Here is a 23,852-nt window from a genome sequence, read left to right on the forward strand (position 1 = left end):
GATTAATGCTCGACTCACGGCGCGGAGCCAACCCGATATTCATCTCACAATCAAAAGCAGTGAAAACCTCAGGCGAACAGATCGACCCGTCAGTCGCTTTTCCAACTCCCCGTAAAATACGCATCGTATCGGATAATAACGATGCCCATCAGCAACCCCGAAAACTCGTCGCAATAATCGGGAAAAGCGGCCGCCTACCCACCCCCTCGATTACAAATTATGTTTCCGGATTGGAACGAAGCGGCCATTTAAACTCCGTCCCGCTGAAGCGCTTCGTTCTTAATCGAGAAAGTTTAATGCGATACATCTCACGTCACGTTCGTTTACATATTTGTATCATCGGCGTTGCTCTCGGCGCGTTTGTTAACGAAGCATTGTTTCGTATACCTTCTTTTAGAATCGCAAAGTTTTCTTATCGAAACCTTCGTTGACAGTTTCTGTTCATCGTATACACGCGGTTTCTTTTTTTAATTCTCTATAGTTATATATTATTGTGCTTAATAAAGCTATTATTGTAACAGCTATTATTATAAGAATTAATATTCTTATTCTTTTATAAGAATCTTATAAAAGAATCTAGATTTGTTTTTCTAATATTGTCCAATGTTTATGTCTCGTGCATTCTTTTTTCTCGCAAATCGACACGGGATTATAAGAATGTAAAACCGCGATTCCTTGCCGCCGTTATTGGCAGACAATGTGTAGAAAAGGAAAAGAAACGCGAATCAAAACGTTAACAATGCGCGACGATTGACGTAAAAGAAAAAAGAAAAAAAATACGTGCTTTCGAATATGAAGTCAAGAGAGGTGAAAAAAAAACAAACAGACTCTCGTCCATGCGTGGCTTGACCCCCATCCTTCTCCGTCCTCGCGTGAACGGACATGTAAATTTTTTAGCGGAAAAATTGAGCGCGCCGCGCACCCCAAAATTCCGAGAATTTTCCGAGCCATGATTGACACCGGGATGCTCCCAGTATCACGTATCGGGGTGCTATCCTCGAACGGCGTCATCGAACGTCTCCTCATTCGTGGGATCTATAAAGTGACGGCAAACTTGTCACTTACGGCGAATATTTTAAACTCTCATCATTTCTCGATCCGTTTTTTCCGTGATTGACGTCTGATGTGTGCCACTGAGTTATATGTGTGCCACCATCAAGACTCCGCGCCTCAAAACCTAATCCAAATAGCTTTTCGATTACACTTTACGTATAAAGAAATTACACGCATATTTTGTTTTACATAAATTTATATTTTATTAAAAATCAGTTTTCATTATGTATGCAATACTGTATATCAATAATTTTTAACAAATAACACTTTTGATAATAAAAAATTAATTTTACAGAATTAATTTTTATTAAATAACAATATTAAACTCTTATTATTACTTTTTTATTACATAAAAATTTTTAAGGGACTCTAACACAAACACATGCCCCAGCCATTTTAGGATAATTATATGTGTTATAAAAAAGTCTATGAGCCGAAGTGTTATAATGTCCACTGTGCTCGAAGGTAATCCGTCTAAGACCAGGTCCATAATTCTGAAATGTGTGTGCAATCTGTGCACGTCAAAGTATACAAGAAAATATAAATTGGAGATAGTATCCCGTATTTAAGTTTCCATTTACGTAAAACCGTGAACTAATTTTATGAATACCCACCTTCACCCATTGACGCTGTTCTTGAAAGTTATAATCAGTTCTAAATTGAAAGTCATCTATTATTGTATCATCATCACGAAATAATTTAACCCACAATGTATATCCTCCATAAGTATCATCCATCACTTGGATTCTGTACCATGGTAGCATCCACCATCTCCGATTTGTCTTGTATCGTTTTAATAACAAATAAGATGCTATAATTTGCACTGATGCAATTGCCGCAAGGATGAATATTAAATCGTGTTCTTCCATTTTGCAATTACAGTTGTTTATTAAAAAAAAAAAAAAATGCACGCTTCACACTGCCACTTCACTTCGCAATATTCATAATGTATGTACATACATTCAATACTATACAATAGAGTGGAAATCGGAAGCGAGAGAGATCTCGCACGTTTGGGAGTGTACAATACTTTGTTTTTAAAATACAAATACACGAATCATGAAGAATTCTTCAAAATGACGATACTTACGGTAGAGCAATTTAAAGAACTGCTTAGTTTGACTAGCCCTGCCTTGATGAAAAATAGCATGCGCCAGACTCAATGATCCGAACGAATCGGCGTTTCGAGAGACAGCTACGCGACGTCGACCAGACACCACCGAGACAGAACGTAGAATACAGCTAATGAAAGATTAAACCTGTGAAATTTAACGAAAGATTCGGCATACGTTGATCTCTTATCGTTCGTTGAAAGTTTTCGGTATATTTTTGAACCGGCCGCGGCCGCGCGCAGGCGGGGTAAGCTGTGACGTCAGAAAACGTTCCGTCCCTCGCATTCCTCGCATTACCCTTTGTCCTTTCGAGCCGCCGCGCGCCGAAACGAATGCCACGAGAGGATATGCGCGATCATTTCCTCGCAATTAAACGATGTCACGGCCGCGCACTATCGAGCTCTTCGATGCCACAGAATGCCATAGATGTTACGCAACGTCGTTCTTGTTTTCTGGAGCAGGTATATTTCACTCGACATACGAGAAACGGCCCGCGATTTGCCGTCTTTTTCTCGCGATCGCTGCTCGTTTAACGACGTGAATTGAGAAAGAAAGTGCCGTGGAGGTGTCGATTGCTCGCGTCAACGCGTGTACTTTCCGTGTGGATTTACGTGTTTATTCGAGCTATACATTGCGCGAGTTTTCCCGGAGAAGATATTTCGCTCGTGATACAAGAAACGGCCTGCGGATCGCCGCGCCGCGCCGTCTTTCTCTCGCGATCGCTGCTCCTTCGATGACGTGAATTGAACAAGGAACAACCTGTCAGATTTGACAATCGTGTGGTGTAGACTTGTGGCACTCGTGCGTCAGCGGTTCGCCGAAAAGTGAAATGCGTATTTTGCGATGAAATAGCCGGCCGGTATATCTGTCGCGCGCGACACGACGCCACACTTTCGAGCGCCGCGGCGCCGCGGGTGTCTAACTCGAATCTCAATTCGTACGTATCTCCTCGTACGCGTAGTTACATTCGAGTTTTCGTGTGTGATGTACGGTAAAAGAATGTCCGGACGAGATCGTCTCTCCCGAGACGCCCGCGTTCCTTTTTCGCGAGACGAAATGGATGGCGCGCGAAGTTGGCGCCGCGATTATCCGAGTCCTTCCCGCTTCCCGCCGTAACGTTCGCGCCACTTCGTGTGCAATGTAACGTCGTCGATGTCGAGCGGATGTCGTGTCTCTCTCGCTCCGTTGTGACGTAGTTTTAAAGCCCGCGTCGATTAACTCCAGGAGTGCATAAAGTGTCGCGCGTTAGTTCGGTAATTAGCACGCGCAATCGTATCTAGCCTCTCTTTCGCGAGTGTTGCGTCGAACGTACGCCGAATTGTGCTAGTGAGAAATGGAGGGACCTGGAGAGGAGGCGGCGGCCTGGGAGGCATCGGGCGATGGCGGAGCAACCCTGTGGTGAATATCATTATTTATATATTGCTCGTTAACTTCACTTCGGAATTAATTGTTTAATTTTTTTTTTCGTTTGTAAATGGTTGAACGATTCGTACAAGTACCTGAATAATTTGTATAAGTAATGAAAAGGGAAACTTTCGTTTGTGACCTTTACGAAAGTTTACGGAAAAGATTTCTCCGCGGAAATTATATAATCTTTTATTTCTGGTACTTATACTACTTATATATACCTTTATATAAAAGACGAATAACATATTCGTGTAATTCATGTAAAATTATTAGATTTTTTTTACGTTAATTATGTGTCATTCGAGCGCTAATTTGGATTTTGTATTTGTGTGTTGCAGATCGATGCAGCGTTACAACTCCGCCGCTGCATATTGGTGAGTGAGAAGTTAACATTTATTTTATAAATCAAGGTAATGGATCCGTGAAAACCGTACGAGATAAATATATAAAATATGTATGCAGATATGTATCATTACAAATATCTAAAATATCATAGATTCATTACCTTAAGATGGATGGGCTGGAATAAAATAAATATTTAATCCTGAGAGATCACGCATTTATTTGTCGATTTATTGGTGCGAGAGTGATTTTCGCACGACAGATATATTACTCTTAAATCTGGTAGGAACATCACCCTTTACACTTCTTATCTTTTCAGGCAACGCAATTGAGAATACCATGAGGATACATACTATTAATATATATAATTTGACAATTTTAATATAAAGTACGATAGTAGTTACAAAGTTTGGTATATACATCAAAATATTGATATTAGTAATTTAGAAATAGCTTCTAATATTTCATATTCAAAGGTGCTTATTTATGATTTAATACAGATTATGATTCATGATTAACTTAATTAAGACACTAATTTTTAACGTTTTGAACATTATGTAAGTAGTTAAATTTTTTTAATTATTATTTAGACAAATAGTAAAACATATAAGGTATAAGAAGAAAATATGAAATAAAACTACAGTAAATAAAATAGTCATTTTTATAATATAAAGCTTTTAAATACCTACATGGTAATTCACATCCCATGGACGATGGAGATTGGATCAATGTATTTATGTATTGCTTATAAATAAAATAAAAATAAATTGATATAAGTATGACAGGGAAAGACACACAGCCGATATTTACTAGTTAGTAAGTATATTACTTTATTTTCTCTCTCATCCTTTTCCCAAATATAAGATTTTAAGATGAGATCTTTAAAATGAGATTTGTCTCGAACCCTTTTATATCTCTATCAGGATTAAATATTGTACAAATGATTCAGCAAAGCAATACTTAAAAATCTTTTTCAATATGTATATGTTATAATAAATATAAACCAGAGAGGGGCAGAAAAATTATCTCCCTATCTCATATATTCTAACAAGTTTATTTTACAAAAAGAAAAGAATATTAATTAGATTTATTTTATCATATATATAATATGTCAATTTTATTTCTACTTTTCATAGCCCGTCCATGTACATGTTTATTATGTGTTCAGTTTATTACTTGCAAGTAATATAATATGAGATTGAACAAATATTTTATCGCGAAACAAAAGAGCGTTTTATATCAATTTTTTATAAAATATCAGTCTTAATCAGTTATACATATATATGAGAGACACATTAAAATAGGTATTTTATATCAAGTATTTTAAAAATGACTTCATTAAGAGATATTTATTTATATATTTGGTACTTAAGATTTATAGCATCAAGAATTCATTTACGTATATTTACGATTCGATCTCTATGTGAAGAGTTAATATTTTATTGCCAGTTGATGTACCTAGCTAATATGCAGTTTATTGCAAGGAAAATGAAATTTAGATGTTTATGCTAATATATATTTATATTTTATAAAAAAAATTACATTATTACGATAAATTACATTATATAAAAAGCATATTTTTTATTGTCACAAATTTAAATGTTTCAACAATCCAACAGAAAACATCATGCAAACCGATCTATCTTCAATCCAAAGCCTGATTCTGTAAATCACAGACGAAATAAACAACTTTTTAAATTTCCAGGTTTTTCTTTACAAAGAATAAATTATAATATGAAAAGTTAACGGCCAATAACAAAAATAAAAGTTGTTAAATTCAATAAAGATTTATTGTTACAAACAATTAATTAATTAGGAACGTTTCGACAACACACACACAGTGCCTTCGTCAGTCAAAATTAATAAAATATACAAATATCGCAATTATATATTAAATTCTCACTTCCGACTGAAGAATCAATCATGGATTTTATCATTCGACTACAATTTTCAATTAAAGACCTCACAAATGTACAGCGATTCCGATTTTTGCTGTTCAGTACTTATTTGATGTTCTTATTATTATTACTTGGATGTGAAAACTTGGAACTCGTGACGAATTTAATATATAATTGCGATATTTGTATATATTTTTATTTTTAGCTGAAAAAGGCACTGTGTTGTCAAAACCTTCCTAATTAATTAATTGTTTGTAGCAATAAATCTTTATTAAATTTAACAACTTTCATGCTCGTTATTGGCCTTTAACCTTTCATATTACTGTTGATACATGCGAACTTGATATAATTTAATTTTAAGAATAAATTATTTTAAATTACAGTTCTTAATGTCTTATCGCGTAAAAAGGTTAATTAAGTTCTTTCTTACCGAGATACATATCAATTTAGGTGCAGAATTTCATCTATCTTCATCTGGGTTTCATGCAACATCTTTCCTTTATGACGATTGTACGTTTCGATCACTCTCGAACGTATTTCTATCCATTCGTACAAACGTTCAAATATAGTACATGCAATATTCGGCGAACAAAATTCAGTGGCAAAATCCAAAGCTGTTGTAACTTTCTCAAACCATCGAGCTTTAATGCACAATAACAGCCAATTAAACCTGCGAAATATATTCGCTTAACGTTACGCAATTGTGAATCAATATAAATATAAATACACATATTTACCGTATTTGTCCACTGTCATTATCGAAAATGTAAAAATCTGAAATTAATTTCAATTTTTCCTCGGTCAGACCCGAAGTATGAAAAAGATGTAGATTGTTTATTAATAATATTTTCTGAACGTCACAAAGACTCCTTCGTTCCATTAAGATAGAAAGATTAGAAGTTTCGTTAAATTGGATCCATTCGTCCGCTAACTCGCAACACTCTCTCTCCCATGCAGTCATTTCCAGCAAGTTCGGGATCATAAAAGCAGGTCTAACATTGAACCACGTCCACCATATAAAATTATTTAACACCTGAAAGCAACATCGAAGTCATTGTTTCTATATAATGCTAAAAATATTTTTTTAAAAATACTGGTGAAACTGTAGTTTATTTATATAAAAAAAGCATTATACCTTTTTTTTGTCAGAAAAATATCGATACAAGTAGTTTTTCCAATCTTCAGTGTTTATACTTTTAAATGCAAATTTTTTAAAATAAGATTGAAGAAATGATTCGAATTCTGAAGATCCTAACGCATCCTCTAGATGATATAAAAGTACATATCCCAATTCGTAAGGAACACAATAATTAATAGCTTCATGAAAAGACTTATCCTTGTGTGAAAAATTGGGTAATAAAGGTCTTAATATCCAACGAGTATCCTTAAATGCTACAACCTGTAATACAATTTTAAAAGATGATACAGTAGGAATGCAAAAATGTGTGTATGTACAATGTCAAATGTTGTTATCTGAACATTACGGAGTAATAACATTATTACTCCGTTTCTTCTATCTAATTAAAGCTAATACTTCACCATATTGTCCAAATTTTTTGCTCCTTCAATTCTGAGAAAATCCTTCATTTCTTCATAAATCGACATTTTACATAAAATTTGCCTGGCAATAAAAATACAGAAACTTTTATTTAGCCACAAATGATTATAATTCGCACACGTCACTAAATTTCCTGCCCAGTTCAGTGAGATGTTCCAAGCGATCGAATAACTGATACCAGATTGATCTCCACAAAGTAGAGCCGGCGAAATAAATGCCACGCATGGACACTCTATTTTGAAATGGGCGATACTTGGTGGTAGAACACATACATCGTATCTATCTAGAAATATCATTTTACATGTAATAATGAAAAATAATTATAATCGATAAAAGAAGGAAAAATTGATAATCCACAATGGTAAAAGTCGTTATGTATGTATAAAAAACAACAAATTTAGTTGTTATTTTACCCCATTCATAAGGTCCACACAAACTTTCGGCAATCTTCAGCGTGCTTTCAATTGTGCCTGATTCAAACGTATTGAAACTTTCATCAATAAATTTGTTTTCGGCAAACACATTGCTTCTTTCACTAAGTTGCCTTTTCTCTAGTACACCCACAGCAATAATCACCGCATAAGATGGTACCGGTTTCCTTTGATTAAAATTATACACGGCTAGCCCTCCGTTCTTATATATCGACACATCTTGCAAATGTGCGGACATTAGAACTGTATAATTACTGGGTACTGAAATCTAAAACATATGAAATATACTTGCGGCAATAAAAATTAAATAGATATTTTACTTTAATTAAAACACTTTATAAGAAAATATAGATATTTATATTTAAAAACATTTAACTCGTTTTCAATAATACAATCAATTTCTTCACAAATTTATATTACTTTCACCAATAATATATTAATAATAATCGTGTGTTTTCACACAAATGAATAAATTCGGAATGAATACAAATATTACTTATTGTTAGTGTTTACTTTCTTACCTTAGCAGAGTATGTAAATTTGACTGACGGTGTATCCTGGCAGGGGAACATGGCTCTAGCATATATTAGCTAGAAAAATCAAAATTGTTACATTATCTATATTAAAACATATCTTTGTTCAATCAGTTTACCTTGTTATAAGACAATAGGAAGGGATGTAAACCATCAGCAGTTTGCTCCGGCATTAGCCAACGTAATGAAGGGGACTTTGGATCTGTTTTATATTCAATTTGAATTTTGCATCTGAAAGTATTGTATTATAAGTATATTCAATTTCCAAATTAATATATTTTATTAGTAATAATATTTCTTGTAAAATTTTCTTATATTTACTTTCCGTCCTTTTTTCGAGCTTGTGGTAAGTATATATAAAACGCATATCCAATATGATGATCAAATTCAACGTTTTGCTGAACCAGTGAACCAGAACGTAAAGATAAACCAGTAGTAACATTTGTGACTCTTGTTATTTCAAGTTTATAGGTATCTAAAATCTAATTGGTTATATTACGTATTAATAACAAATTAAATAGTTTGCTCGATATAAAACGAAATGTTTACTCACTAATACGTTAATTGTAGGTTTTCTTTTTATAGTCAAAATTGCTGTCCCTTGAAGGACATTATTCTCAAAATCCACATTCAATTTTAAGTCAGTATGGATTACACGCGCAAGTTCTAATAATTCAAAGAATGCAGAAATTAAAGAAAATAAGTAATAAGTATATGAATGTAATGCCTAATAGTACACGACAAAAAATTGTATGGTGTACTTAAAATTATTATAGTAATTGCGTGCAATATTATATGTAAAATGCAAACAATTTACAGACTTGTATGATAAATACAATATATTTTATACATTTAAGAAGATGTGCAGAATGTTGTCAATTAGTTTACACTATATATAGAAGAATAATCTAATTTTGGAAACTATAAAAAAACTAAACACTTAAAGATACGTGCAGAACGTACTGTTGTCTTTCCAACATCTTAATTAATTCTGTGAACATTTCTAATTCTATTTTCTTTAAGAAATATAAAATGTTATATGTTATACTTATGTGGTTAATTAAATAACGGAAATACCTGGTTTCGCGTGAGAATATATATCTTTATTAGATGTTAAAATATCCATTTTAAGAGGGTCACGTTATTTTCAAATGACTTGTGACAATGAATCTACATAACTAAACTGGCCGCACTCACACAAGGGCACAGAATCACTTCTAACTCCTACCTTTACCCATTTGTCTTTGTTTGGAAACATCGTTTATTTATTACAATACTGAACGGCCAAAATAACTGTGAATACCTCGTAAGTGATTGGATATATTTGAAAAATTGAACTCCCTCTCTGCATGGGCAGTTTATTTAGTTCTATTACATCTCTCTTATTGTCGGTTTCTTTTTACTTTTTTGTTTAAAATGCTAATATTAGAACAATATACTGCAGCGTTTATATGTAATGTTCGACATGCTGTAGAATAGTTATAATAATAGTGGAAATGTAAATAAATAGAAATTAAGAGTTTAATACAGCTTTGTTTAAAGTACACACTTGCGAATTGATCATGTTCTAAGGCCCCTTAATAAAAAATTCATAAAATTGCGAATTGATCAGGATCTATATAGCAACAGATACTTGAGAAAGTATAACATCTTTTGAGATTATGTGATATGTTTATTTGACTTTTTTATTCTCTATAATTATGAATATAACTGTCCACTTGTCATATAATAAATGAGAAGTAGATGAACGTGATAATTAACAACATGCAGGATGCAGGTATATGTAGGAAACGAAAATTGTATTCAATGTTTATTGCGTATTTCCAGGAAACGATGTTTTTATATTTCAAATGCGATACAAATGTTTTTACAAATATTATGATCTTTTTGTCAAAAACTAATATTTTATTGTCAGTTAATATAAAACAAACTCCATTGCAAAAAAATAAACGTTAGATGTTTATGCTAATATATTTATGTTTCATAAAATAAATTTCATTACTACAATGTTACGTAGTGTTTTGTACATAAAAAATATATTTTTTATTGTCACAAATTTAAATAATTTCACAAATTTATATTTTTCAACGATCTAACAGGAATTATCGTCATGCGAACCGATTTGCCTTCAGTCCAAAGCTTCTGACTCTATAAATTACAAACGAAATAAGGAACTTTTTCCGGGTTTTATCTTTATAAAGAATAAATTATTTTACAATACAGATCTTAATGTCTTACCGCGTAAAAAAATATTAAGTTATTTTCTTAACGAGACAAATATCAATTTATGTACAGAATTTTATCTAACATTTCCCGGGTTCCCGTCAACATCTTTCCTTTATGCCGATTGTACGTTTTGATCGCTCTTGAACGCATTTTTATCCATTTGTACAAATGTTCAAATATAGGACATGGAATATTCGGCGAACAAAATTCAATAGCAAAGTTCAAAGCTGCTGTAACTTTTTGTAACCATCGTGCTTTAATGCACAATAGCAGCCAATTAAACCTGTGAAATACATTCGCTTTACGTTACGCAATTGTGAATCAGTTTGAATATAGTTATGCATATTTACCGTATTTGTCCATTCTCATTATTGAAAATATAAATAATTATCTAAAATTAATTTCAGTCTTCTCTTGCTCAAACCCGTATGAAAAGAATATAGGTATTGTAATAATAATTTTCTCTGAACGTCACAAAGGCTTCTTCGTTCCAATATGATAGAAGATATACTAGAAGTTTAATTCATTCCATTGGACCCATTTTTTCGCTAACTTGCGACACACTCTATATCCAATGCGGTCATTTTCGGCACAATAGGTAGAAGAGGTATAACACGGAACCATGCGTAACATCTAAGACTGTCTAACATCTGAAAGCAACGTAGAAGTCATTGTCATTGCTTGTAACTTATTTACATAAATACTTCCATCAGTATTTATATTTTACTTTATTTATATAAAGAAGTGTTATACCTTATCCTTTTTGTCAGAAAAATATCGATACAAATATTTCTTCCAATCGTCAGTGCTTATACTTTTGTATTCAAATTCATTAAAATAAGATAGAAGAAATGATTCGAATAGTGAAGGTCCTAACATATACTCTAGACAATCTAAGAGTGTACATCTTATTTCGTAAGAAACAAAATTAATAGTTTTAGGTTAGGTTAGTTTAATAGCAGGATTGCATGACTATTTACTTAGCGAATTGTAAAAAAACTTGAAAATATGTAGTTATTTAGAAAAAGTTTATGTTTTGTATCGATAATATTTGTTTTGCTAAAAATAAATTTAAAAATTAATAATAAAATTTTAAGTTGCTTAAAATGAGATTTATCTCAAACACTTTTATATCTCTATCAGGATTAAATATTGTACAAATTATTCAGCAAACCAATACTTAGAAATCTGTTTCAATATGTATATGTTATAAACATAAACCAGAAAGAGGCAGACATTATTTCCCTAATCTCATATATTCTAAAAAGTTTATTTTACAAAAAAAAATTAGATTTATTTTATCATATGTATGTAATATGTCCATTTTATTTCTACTTTTCATAGCCCATTTATGTACATGTTAATTATGTATTCAGTTTGATATTACTTGCAAGTAATATAATATGAGATTAAACAAATATTATATCGCGAAACAGAAGAGCGTTTTATATCGATTTTTTATAAATTATTAGTCTTAATCAGTTATACATACATACATGTGAGACACATTAAAATAGGTATTTCATATCAAGTATTTTAAAAATGACTTCATTAAGAGATATTTATTTATATATTTGGTACTTAAGATTTATAGCATCAAGAATTCATTTACGTATATTTACGATTCGATCTCTATGTGAAGAGTTAATATTTCATTGCCAGTTTATGTACCTAGCTAATATGCAGTTTATTGCAAGGAAAATGAAATTTAGATGTTTATGCTAATATATATTTATATTTTATAAAAAAAATTACATTATCACGATAAATTACATGTATATTGTATATAAAAAGCATATTTTTTATTGTCACAAATTTAAATGTTTCAACAATCCAACAGAAAACATCATGCAAACCGATCTATCTTCAATCCAAAGCCTGATTCTGTAAATCAGACGAAATAAACAACTTTTTAAATTTCCAGGTTTTTCTTTACAAAGAATAAATTATAGTATGAAAAGTTAACGGCCAATAACAAAAATACAAGTTGTTAAATTCAATAAAGATTTATTGTTACAAACAATTAATTTATTAGAAACGTTTCGACAACACAGTGCTTTCGTCTGCCAAAATTAATAAAATATACAAATATTGCAATTATATATTAAATTCTCACTTTCGACTGAAGAATCAATCATGGATTTAATCATTCGACTACAATTTCCAATTAAGAACCTCACAAATGTACAGCAATTCCGATTTTTTTTGTTCAATATCTATTTGATGTTCCTATTATTATTACTTGGATGTGGAAACTTGGAACTCGTGACAAATTTAATACATGTATAATTGCGATATTTGTATATTTTATTATTTTTGGATGAAGAAGGCACTGTGTTGTCGAAACATTCCTAATTATCCAATAAATCTTTATCAAATTTACCAACTTTCATGCTCGTTATTGGCCATTAACCTTTCATATTATTGTTGATACATACAAGCTTGATATAATTTAATTTTAAGAATAAATTATTTTAAATAACAGTTCTTAATGTCTTATCGCGTAAAAAGGTAAATTAAGTTATTTCTTACCGAGATACATATCACTTTAGGTGCAGAATTTTATCTAATTTCATCTGGGTTTCATGCAACATCTTTCCTTTATGACGATTGTACGTTTCGATCACTCTCGAACGTATTTCTATCCATTCGTACAAACGTTCAAATATAGGACATGCAATATTCGGCGAACAAAATTCAATAGCAAAATCTAAAGCTGTTGTAACTTTCTCAAACCATCGAGCTTTAATGCACAATAACAGCCAACTAAACCTGTGAAATATATTCGCTTAATGTTACGCAATTGTGAATCAATATAAATATAAATACCCATATTTACCGTACTTGACCACTGTCATTATCGAAAATATAAAAATCTGAAATTAATTTCAATTTTTCCTCGGTCAAACCCGAAGTATGAAAAGTATGTAGATTGCTTAATAATAATATTTTCTGAACGTCACAAAGACTCCTTCGTTCCATTAAGATAGAAAGATTAGAAGTTTCGTTAAATTGGACCCATTCGTCCGCTAACTCGCGACACTCTCTGTGCCATGCAGTCATTTCCGGCAAGTTCCGGATCATAAAAGCAGGTCTAACATTGAACCACGTCCACCATGTAAAATGATCTAATACCTGAAAGCAACATCGAAGTCATTGTTTCTATATAATGCTAAAAATAATTTTTTGAAAGATACTGGTAAAACTGTAGTTTATTACTTATATAAAGAAAGTGTTATATACCTTTTTTTTGTTAGAAAAATATTCACATAAGTAATTTTTCCAATCTTCAGTGTTTATACTTTTGAATGCAAATTTATTAAAATAAGATTGAAGAAATGATTCGAATTCTGAAGATCCTAACTCATCCTCTAGATGATATAAAAGTACATATCCCAATTCGTAAGGAACATAATTAATAGCTATATGAGGAAACTTATCCTTGTGTGAGAAATTGGGTAATAAGGGTCTTAGTATCCAACGATTATCCTCAAATTTTTTAACCTGTAATACAATTTTAAAAGATGATACTGTAGGAATGCAAAAATGTGTGTATGTACAATGTCAAATGTTGTTATCTGATAACATTATTTCTCCGTGAATTCTATCTAATTAAAGCTAATACTTCACCATATTATTCAAATTGTTTGCTCCTTCAAGTCGGACAAAAAACTTCATTTCTTCATGAATCGACATTTTACATAAAATTTGCCTAGCAATAAAAATACAGAAACTTTTATTTAGCCACAAATGATTATAATTCGCACACGTCACTAAATTTCCTGCCCAGTTCAGTGAGATGTTCCAAGCGAGCGAATAACTGATACCAGATCGATCTCCACGAAGTAGATCCGGCGAAATAAATGCCACGCATGGACATTCTATTTCAAAATGGGCGATACTTGGTGGTAGAACACATACATCGTATCTATCTAGAAATATCATTTTACATGTAATAACGAAAAATAATTACAATCGATAAAAGAAGGAAGTATTGATAATCCACAATGGTAAAAGTCGTTACGTATGTATAAAAAACAACTTTACCCCATTCATAAGGTCCACACAAACTTTCGGCAATCTTCAGCGTGCTTTCAATTGTGCCTGATTCAAACGTATTGAAACTTTCATTAATAAATTTGTTTTCGGCAAACACATTGCTTCTTTCACTAAGTTGCCTTTTCTCTAGTACACCCACAACAATAATCACCGCATAAGATGGTACCGGTTTCCTTTGATTGAATTTATACACGGCTTGCCCTCCGTTCTTATATATCGATACATCTTGCAAATGTGCGGACATTAGAACTGTATAATTACTGGGTACTGAAATCTAAAATATATGAAATATACTTGCGTCAATAAAAATTAAATAGATATTTTACTTTAATTAAAGAACTTTATAAGAAAACATAGATATTTATGTTTAAAAACATTTAACTCGTTTTCACTAATACAATCAATTTCTTCACAAATTTATATTACTTTCACTAATAATATTAATAATAATGCGTGTGTATTTACATAAATGAATAAATTCGGAATGAATACAAATATTACTTAGTGTTTACATTCTTACCTCAGCAGAGTATGTAAATTTGACTGACGGTGTATCCTGGCAGGGAAACATGGCTCTAGCATATATGTGCTAGAAAAATAAAAATTGTTACATTATCTATATTAAAATATGTCTTTGTTTAATCAGTTTACCTTGTTATAAGACAATAGGAAAGAATGTAAACCATCAGCAGTTTGCTCCGGCGTTAGCCAACATAATGAAGGGGACTTTGGATCTGTTTTATATTCAAGTAGAATTTTGCATCTGAAAGTATCGTATTATAAGTATATTTAATTTCCAAATTAATATATTTTATTAGTAACTGTATTTTTTGTAAAATTGTCTTATATTCACTCTCCGCCATTATTTCCTCGAGCTTTTGGTAAGCATATGAAAAACGCACATCCAATACGATTATCAAATCCAACGTTAGAACGTAAAGATGAACCAGTTGAAACATGTATGACTCTTGTTATTTTAAGTTTATAGGTATCTAAAATCTAATTGGTTATATTACGTATTAATAACAAATTAAATAGTTTGCTCGATATAAAACGAAATGTTTACTCACTAATACGTTAATTGAAGGTATTCTTTTTATAGTCAAAATTGCTGTCCCTTTAAGGACATTATTCTTAAAATCCACATTCAATTTTAAGTCAGTATGGATTACACGCGCAAGTTCTAATAATTCAAAGAATGCAGAAATTAAAGAAAATAAGTAATAAGTATATGAATGTAATGCGTAATAGTACATGACAAAAAATTGTATGGTGTACTTAAAATTATTATAGTAATTGCGAGCAATATTATTTGTAAAATGCAAACAATTTACAGACTTGTATGATAAATACAATATATTTTATACATTTAAGAAGATGTGCAGAATGTTGTCAATTAGTTTACACTATATATAAGAGAATAATTTAATTTTGGAAACTATAAAAGAAACTAAACACTTAAAGATACGTGCAGAACGTACTGTTGTCTTTCCAACATCTTAATTAATTCTGTGAACATTTCTAATTCTATTTTCTTTAAGAAAAGAATAAATAGATAAATATAAAATGTTATATGTTATACTTATGTGGTTAATTAAATAACGGAAATACCTGGTTTCGCGTGAGAATATATATCTTTATTAGATGTTAAAATATCCATTTTAAGAGGATCACGTTATTTTCAAATGACTTGTGACAATGAATCTACATAACTAAACTGGCCGCACTCACACAAGGGCACAGAATCACTTCTAACTCCTACCTTTACCCATTTGTCTTTGTTTGGAAACATCGTTTATTTATTACAATACTGAACGGCCAAAATAACTGTGAATACCTCGTAAGTGATTGGATATATTTGAAAAATTGAACTCCCTCTCTGCATGGGCAGTTTATTTAGTTCTATTACATCTCTCTTATTGTCGGTTTCTTTTTACTTCTTTGTTTAAAATGCTAATATTAGAACAATATACTGCAGCGTTTATATGTAATGCCCGACATGCTGTAGAATAGTTATAATAATAGTGGAAATGTAAATAAATAGAAATTAAGAGTTTAATACAGCTTTGTTTAAAGTACATCATTTGCGAATTGACCATGTTCTAAGGCCCCTTAATAAGAAAATCATAAAATTGCGAATTGATCAGGATCTATATAGCAACAGATACTTGAGAAAGTATAACATTTTTTGAGATTATGTGATATGTTTATTTGACTTTTTTATTCTCTGTAATTATGAATATAACCATCCACTTGTCATATAATAAATGAGAAGTAGATGAACGTGATAATTGACAACATGCAGGATGCAGGTATATGTAGGAAACAAAAAATTGTATTCAATGTTCATTGCGTATTTCCAGGAAATGATGTTTTTATATTTTAAATGCGATACAAATGTTTTTACAAATATTATGATTTTTTTGTCAAAAACTAATATTTTATTGTCAGTTAATATAAAACGAAATCCATTGCAAAAAAATAAACGTTAGATGTTTATGCTAATATATTTATGTTTCATAAAATAAATTTTATTACTACAATGTTACGTAGTGTTTTGTACATAAAAAAATATATTTTTTATTGTCACAAATTTAAATCATTTCACAAATTTATATTTTTCAACGATCTAACAGGAATTATCGTCATGCGAACCGATTTGTCTTCAGTCCAAATAAGCTTCTGACTCTATAAATTACAAACGAAATAAGCAACTTTTTCCGGGTTTTATCTTTATAAAGAATAAATTATTTTACAATACAGTTCTTAATGTCTTACCGCGTAAAAAGGAAAATTAAGTTATTTTCTTAACGAGATAAATATCAATTTATGTGCAGAATTTTGTCTAACATTTCCCGGGTTTCCGTCAACATCTTTCCTTCATGCCGATTGTACGTTTTGATCGCTCTTGAACGCATTTCTATCCATTCGTACAAATGTTCAAATATAGGACATGGAATATTCGACGAACAAAATTCAATAGCAAAGTTCAAAGCTGCTGTAACTTTTTGTAACCATCGTGCTTTAATGCACAATAGCAGCCAATTAAACCTGTGAAATACATTCGCTTTACGTTACGCAATTGTGAATCAGTTTGAATATAGTTATGCATATATTTACCGTATTTGTCCATTCTCATTATTGAAAATATAAATAATTATCTAAAATTAATTTCAGTCTTCTCTTGCTCAAACCCGTATGAAAAGAATATAGGTATTGTAATAATAACTTTCTCTGAACGTCACAAAGGCTTCTTCGTTCCAATATGATAGAAGGTATACTAGAAGTTTAATTCATTCCATTGGACCCATTTTTTCGCTAACTTGCGACACACTCTATATCCAATGCGGTCATTTTCGGCACAATAGGTAGAAGAGGTATAACACGGAACCATGCGTAACATCTAAGACTGACTAACATCTGAAAGCAACGTAGAAATCATTGTCATTGCTTGTAACTTATTTACATAAATACTTCCATCAGTATTTATATTTTACTTTATTTATATAAAGAAGTGTTATACCTTATCCTTTTTGTCAGAAAAATATATTGATACAAATATTTCTTCCAATCGTCAGTGCTTATACTTTTGTATTCAAATTCATTAAAATAAGATAGAAGAAATGATTCGAATAGTGAAGGTCCTAACATATACTCTAGACAATCTAAGAGTGTACATCTCATTTCGTAAGAAACAAAATTAATAGTTTTAGGTTAAGTTAGTTTAATAACAGGATTGCATGACTATTTACTTAGCAAATTGTAAAAAAACTTGAAAATATGTAGTTATTTAGAAAAACTTTATGTTTTGTATCGATAATATTTGTTTTGCTAAAAATAAATTTAAAAATTAATAATAAAATTTTAAGTTGCTTAAAATGAGATTTATCTCAAACACTTTTATATCTCTATCAGGATTAAATATTGTACAAATTATTCAGCAAAGCAATACTTAGAAATCTGTTTCAATATGTATATGTTATAAATATAAACCAGAGAGAGGCAGACATTATTTCCCTAATATCCCATATATTTTAAAAAATTTATTTTACAAAAAAAAATATTATAATTAGATTTATTTTATTATATGTATAATATGTCCATTTTATTTCTACTTTTCATAGCCCATCCATATACATGTTTATTATATGTTTAGTTTTATATTACTTGCAAGTAATATAATATGAGATTGAACAAATATTATATCGCGAAACAGAAGAGCGTTTTATATCGATTTTTTATAAATTATCAGTCTTAATCAATTATACATATATGTGAGAGACACATTAAAATAGGTATTTCATATCAAGTATTTTAAAAATGACTTCATTAAGAGATATTTATTTATATATTTAGTACTTAAGATTTATAGCATCAAGAATTCATTTACGTATATTTACGATTCGATCTCTATGTAAAGAGTTAATATTTCATTGCCAGTTGATGTACCTAGCTAATATGCAGTTCATTGCAAGGAAAATGAAATTTAGATGTTTATGCTAATATATATTTATATTTTATAAAAAAATTACATTATTACGTTATTACGATAAATTACATGTATATTGTACATAAAAAGCATATTTTTTATTGTCACAAATTTAAATGTTTCAACAATCCAACAGAAAACATCATGCAAACCGATCTATCTTCAATCCAAAGCCTGATTCTGTAAATCACAGACGAAATAAACAACTTTTTAAATTTCCAGGTTTTTCTTTACAAAGAATAAATTATAATATGAAAGATTAACGGCCAATAACAAAAATAAAAGTTGTTAAATTCAATAAAGATTTATTGTTACAAACAATTAATTAATTAGGAACGTTTCGACAACACAGTGCCTTCGTCAGTCAAAATTAATAAAATATATAAATATCGCAATTATATATTAAATTCTCACTTCCGACTGAAAAATCAATCATGGATTTTATCATTCGACTACAATTTCCAATTAAAGACCTCACAAATGTACAGCGATTCCGATTTTTTCTGTACAGTACTTATTTGATGTTCCTATTATTATTACTCGGATGTGAAAACTTGGAACTCGTGACGAATTTAATATACATATTCTATAATTGCGATATTTGTATATTTTTTTATTTTTAGCTGAAGAAGGCACTGTGTTGTCAAAACATTCCTAATTAATTAATTGTTTGTAGCAATAAATCTTTATTAAATTTAACAACTTTCATGCTCGTTATTGGCCCTTAACCTTTCATATTACTGTTGATACATACGAGCTTGATATAATTTAATTTTAAGAATAAATTATTTTAAATTACAGTTCTTAATGTCTTATCGCGTAAATGGTAAATTAAGTTATTTCTTACCGAGATACATATCAATTTAGGTGCAGAATTTCTTCTATCTTCATCTGGGTTTTATGCAACATCTTTCCTTTATGACGATTGTACGTTTCGATCACTCTCGAACGTATTTCTATCCATTCGTACAAACGGTCAAATATAGTACATGCAATATTCGGCGAACAAAATTTAATAGCAAAATCTAAAGCTGTTGTAACTTTCTCAAACCATCGAGCTTTAATGCACAATAACAGCCAATTAAACCTGCGAAATAAATTCGCTTAACATTACGCAATTGTGAATCAATATGAATATAAATACACATATTTACCGTATTTGTCCACTGTCTTTATCGAAACTGTAAAAATCTGAAATTAATTTCAATTTTTCCTCGGTCAGACCCGAAGTATGAAAAGTATATAGATTGCTTAAAAATAATATTTTCTGAACGTCACAAAGGTTCCTTCGTTCCACTATGATAGGAAAACTAGAAGTTGCGTTGAATTGGATCCATTCGTTCGCTAACTCGCGACACTCTCTGTCCCATGCAGTCTTTTCCGTCCAGTTCCAGATCTCAAAAGCAGGTCTAACATCGAACCACGTCCACCATAGAAAATTATTTAACACCTGAAAGCAACATCGAAGTCATTGTTTCTATATAATGCTAAAAATATTTTTTAAAAAATACTGGTGAAACTGTAGTTTATTATTTATATAAAGAAATCGTTATACCTTTTTGTCAGAAAAATATTGACATAAGTAGTTTTTCCAGTCTTCAGTGTTTATACTTTTAAATGCAAATTTTTTAAAATAAGATTGAAGAAATGATTCGAATTCTGAAGATCCTAACCAATTCTCTAGAGTACATAAGAGTACATATCCCGATTCGTAAGGAACACATTTAATAGCTTTATGAGGAAACTTATCCTCGTGTGAGAAATTGGGTAATAAACGTCTTAGCATCCAACGAGTATTCTCAAATTTTCTAACCTGTAATACAATTTTAAAAGATGATACAGTAGAAATGCAAAAATGTGTGTATGTACAATGTCAAATGTGGTTATCTGATAACATTATTACTCCGTTTTTTCTATCTAATTAAAGCTAATACTTCACCATATTGTCCAAATTTTTTGCTCCTTCAATTCTGAGAAATTCCTTCATTTCTTCATAAATCGACATTTTACATAAAATTTGCCTGGCAATAAAAATACAGAAACTTTTATTTAGCCACAAATGATTATAATTCGCACACGTCACTAAATTTCCTGCCCAGTTCAGTGAGATGTTCCAAGCGAGCGAATAACTGATACCAGATTGATCTCCACGAAGTAGAGCCGGCGAAATAAATGCCACGCATGGACATTCTATTTTGAAATGGGCGATACTTGGTGGTAGAACACATACATCGTATCTATCTAGAAATATCATTTTACATGATGTAATAATGAAAAATAATTATAATCGATAAAAGAAGGAAGTATTGGTAATCCACAATGGTAAAAGTCGTTATGTATGTATAAAAAACAACAAATTTAGTTGTTATTTTACCCCATTCATAAGGTCCACACAAACTTTCGGCAATTTTCAGCGTGCTTTCAATTGTGCCTGATTGAAACGTATTGAAACTTTCATCAATAAATTTGTTTTCGGCAAACACATTGCTTCTTTCACTAAGTTGCCTTTTCTTTAGTACACCCACAGCAATAATCACCGCATAAGATGGTACCGGTTTCCTTTGATTAAATTTATACACGGCTAGCCTTCTGTACTTATATATCGATACATCTTGCAAATGTGCGGACATTAGAACTGTATAATTACTGGGTACTGAAATCTAAAACATATGAAATATACTTGCGGCAATAAAAATTAAATAGATATTTTACTTTAATTAAAACACTTTATAAGAAAACATAGATATTTATATTTAAAAACATTTAACTCGTTTTCACTAATACAATCAATTTCTTCACAAATTTATATTACTTTCACCAATAATATATTAATAATAATCGTGTGTTTTCACACAAATGAATAATTTCGGAATGAATACAAATATTATTACTTATATTGTTAGTGTTTACATTCTTACCTCAGCAGAGTATGTAAATTTGACTGACGGTGTATCCTGGCAGGGGAACATGGCTCTAGCATATATTAGCTAGAAAAATAAAAATTGTTACATTATCTATATTAAGACATATCTTTGTTTAATCAGTTTACCTTGTTATAAGACAATAGGAAGGGATGTAAACCATCAGCAGTTTGCTCCGGCATTAGCCAACGTAATGAAGGGGATTCCGGATCTGTTTTATATTCAATTTGAATTTTGCATCTGAAAGTATTGTATTATAAGTATATTCAATTTCCAAATTAATATATTTGATTAGTAATTGTATTTTTTGTAAAATTGTCTTATATTTACTCTCCGTCCTTTTTTCGAGCTATTGGTAAGTTTATATAAAACGCATATCCAATATGATGATCAAATTCAACGTTTTGCTGAACCAGTGTAACAAAACGTAAAGATAAACCCTTAGAAACATTTGTGACTCTTGTTATTTCAAGTTTATAGGTATCTAAAATCTAATTGGTTATATTACGTATTAATAACAAATTAAATAGTTTGCTCGATATAAAACGAAATGTTTACTCACTAATACGTTAATTGTAGGTTTTCTTTTTATAGTCAAAATTGCTGTCCCTTGAAGGACATTATTCTCAAAATCCACATTCAATTTTAAGTCAGTATGGATTACACGCGCAAGTTCTAATAATTCAAAGAATGCAGAAATTAAAGAAAATAAGTAATAAGTATATGAATGTAATGCCTAATAGTACACGACAAAAAATTGTATGGTGTACTTAAAATTATTATAGTAATTGCGTGCAATATTATATGTAAAATGCAAACAATTTACAGACTTGTATGATAAATACAATATATTTTATACATTTAAGAAGATGTGCAGAATGTTGTCAATTAGTTTACACTATATATAGAAGAATAATCTAATTTTGGAAACTATAAAAGAAACTAAAACACTTAAAGATACGTGCAGAACGTACTGTTGTCTTTCCAACATCTTAATTAATTCTGTGAACATTTCTAATTCTGTTTTCTTTAAGAAAAGAATAAATAGATAAATATAAAATGTTATATGTTATACTTATGTGGCCAATTAAATAACTGAAATACCTGGTTTCGCGTGAGAATATATATCTTTATTAGATGTTAAAATATCCATTTTAAGAGAGTCACGTTATTTTCAAATGACTTGTAATAATGAATCTGTATAACTAAACTGGTCGCACTCACACAAGGGCACAGAATCACTTCTAACTCCTACCTTTACCCATTTGTCTTTGTTTGGAAACATCGTTTATTTATTACAATACCGAACGGCCAAAATAACTGTGAATACCTCGTAAGTAATTAGATATATTTGAAAAATTGAACTCCCTCTCTGCATGGGCAGTTTATTTAGTTCTATTACATCTCTCTTATTGTCGGTTTCTTTTTACTTCTTTGTTTAAAATGCTAATATTAGAACAATATACTGCAGCGTTTATATGTAATGCCCGACATGCTGTAGAATAGTTATAATAATAGTGGAAATGTAAATAAATAGAAATTAAGAGTTTAATACAGCTTTGTTTAAAGTACATCATTTGCGAATTGACCATGTTCTAAGGCCCCTTAATAAGAAAATCATAAAATTGCGAATTGATCAGGATCTATATAGCAACAGATACTTGAGAAAGTATAACATTTTTTGAGATTATGTGATATGTTTATTTGACTTTTTTATTCTCTGTAATTATGAATATAACCATCCACTTGTCATATAATAAATGAGAAGTAGATGAACGTGATAATTGACAACATGCAGGATGCAGGTATATGTAGGAAACAAA

The 23,852-nt window shown here is 30.6% G+C and overlaps 2 protein-coding genes and 3 long non-coding RNA genes across 5 annotated transcripts; all 5 read right to left on the reverse strand.

Annotated features, from left to right (window-relative positions):
- Positions 1-5,480: 5,480 nt before the first annotated feature.
- Positions 5,481-8,059, reverse strand: LOC139816583 (uncharacterized). The gene is made up of 5 exons (XR_011733037.1): positions 7,784-8,059; positions 7,352-7,653; positions 6,550-7,211; positions 6,243-6,482; positions 5,481-5,577 (listed from the first exon to the last, which is right to left on the reverse strand). It is a non-coding gene; the product is annotated as an uncharacterized lncRNA (long non-coding RNA).
- A 602-nt stretch (positions 8,060-8,661) lies between these two features.
- Positions 8,662-9,536, reverse strand: LOC139815702 (uncharacterized). Its single transcript, XR_011732811.1, has 3 exons — positions 9,412-9,536; positions 8,888-9,000; positions 8,662-8,816 (listed from the first exon to the last, which is right to left on the reverse strand). It is a non-coding gene; the product is annotated as an uncharacterized lncRNA (long non-coding RNA).
- Positions 9,537-13,098: 3,562 nt separating this feature from the next.
- On the reverse strand, positions 13,099-14,059 carry LOC139816835 (uncharacterized). The gene is made up of 3 exons (XR_011733092.1): positions 13,804-14,059; positions 13,400-13,695; positions 13,099-13,332 (listed from the first exon to the last, which is right to left on the reverse strand). It is a non-coding gene; the product is annotated as an uncharacterized lncRNA (long non-coding RNA).
- A 119-nt stretch (positions 14,060-14,178) lies between these two features.
- LOC139817007 (leukotriene A-4 hydrolase-like) lies at positions 14,179-15,376 on the reverse strand. The gene is made up of 4 exons (XM_071784820.1): positions 15,271-15,376; positions 15,140-15,208; positions 14,608-14,893; positions 14,179-14,492 (listed from the first exon to the last, which is right to left on the reverse strand). Exons 2-4 carry the CDS (start codon positions 15,188-15,190, stop codon positions 14,179-14,181), a joined length of 651 nt encoding a protein of 216 aa, XP_071640921.1. The 5' UTR covers positions 15,191-15,208; positions 15,271-15,376.
- A 3,778-nt stretch (positions 15,377-19,154) lies between these two features.
- Positions 19,155-23,370, reverse strand: LOC139816193 (leukotriene A-4 hydrolase-like). Its single transcript, XM_071783580.1, has 11 exons — positions 23,134-23,370; positions 22,592-22,704; positions 22,360-22,520; positions 22,158-22,269; positions 22,027-22,095; positions 21,483-21,768; positions 21,048-21,349; positions 20,664-20,921; positions 20,263-20,558; positions 19,956-20,195; positions 19,155-19,288 (listed from the first exon to the last, which is right to left on the reverse strand). Exons 1-10 carry the CDS (start codon positions 23,180-23,182, stop codon positions 19,967-19,969), a joined length of 1,875 nt encoding a protein of 624 aa, XP_071639681.1. The 5' UTR covers positions 23,183-23,370; the 3' UTR covers positions 19,155-19,288; positions 19,956-19,966.
- Positions 23,371-23,852: the final 482 nt, after the last annotated feature.

Source organism: Temnothorax longispinosus, chromosome 7, assembly GCF_030848805.1.
Source record: "Temnothorax longispinosus isolate EJ_2023e chromosome 7, Tlon_JGU_v1, whole genome shotgun sequence".
In the NCBI taxonomy this organism is placed as follows: Eukaryota; Metazoa; Arthropoda; class Insecta; order Hymenoptera; family Formicidae; genus Temnothorax; species Temnothorax longispinosus.

Excerpts from the sequence above, each read along its gene's own strand:
- LOC139817007 (XM_071784820.1), bottom strand. The coding sequence starts at position 15,190 with ATGTTTCCCTGCCAGGATACACCGTCAGTCAAATTTACATACTCTGCT. Across the intron at positions 14,894-15,139 it reads AATTTACATACTCTGCTGAG|ATTTCAGTACCCAGTAATTA; the intron begins GTAAGAATGTAA and ends CATATATTTTAG. Across the intron at positions 14,493-14,607 it reads GTGTGGACCTTATGAATGGG|ATAGATACGATGTATGTGTT; the intron begins GTAAAGTTGTTT and ends TGATATTTCTAG.
- LOC139816193 (XM_071783580.1), bottom strand. The coding sequence starts at position 23,182 with ATGGATATTTTAACATCTAATAAAGATATATATTCTCACGCGAAACCA. Across the intron at positions 22,270-22,359 it reads GCTCGAAAAAAGGACGGAGA|ATGCAAAATTCAAATTGAAT; the intron begins GTAAATATAAGA and ends CAATACTTTCAG. Across the intron at positions 21,350-21,482 it reads GTGTGGACCTTATGAATGGG|ATAGATACGATGTATGTGTT; the intron begins GTAAAATAACAA and ends TGATATTTCTAG.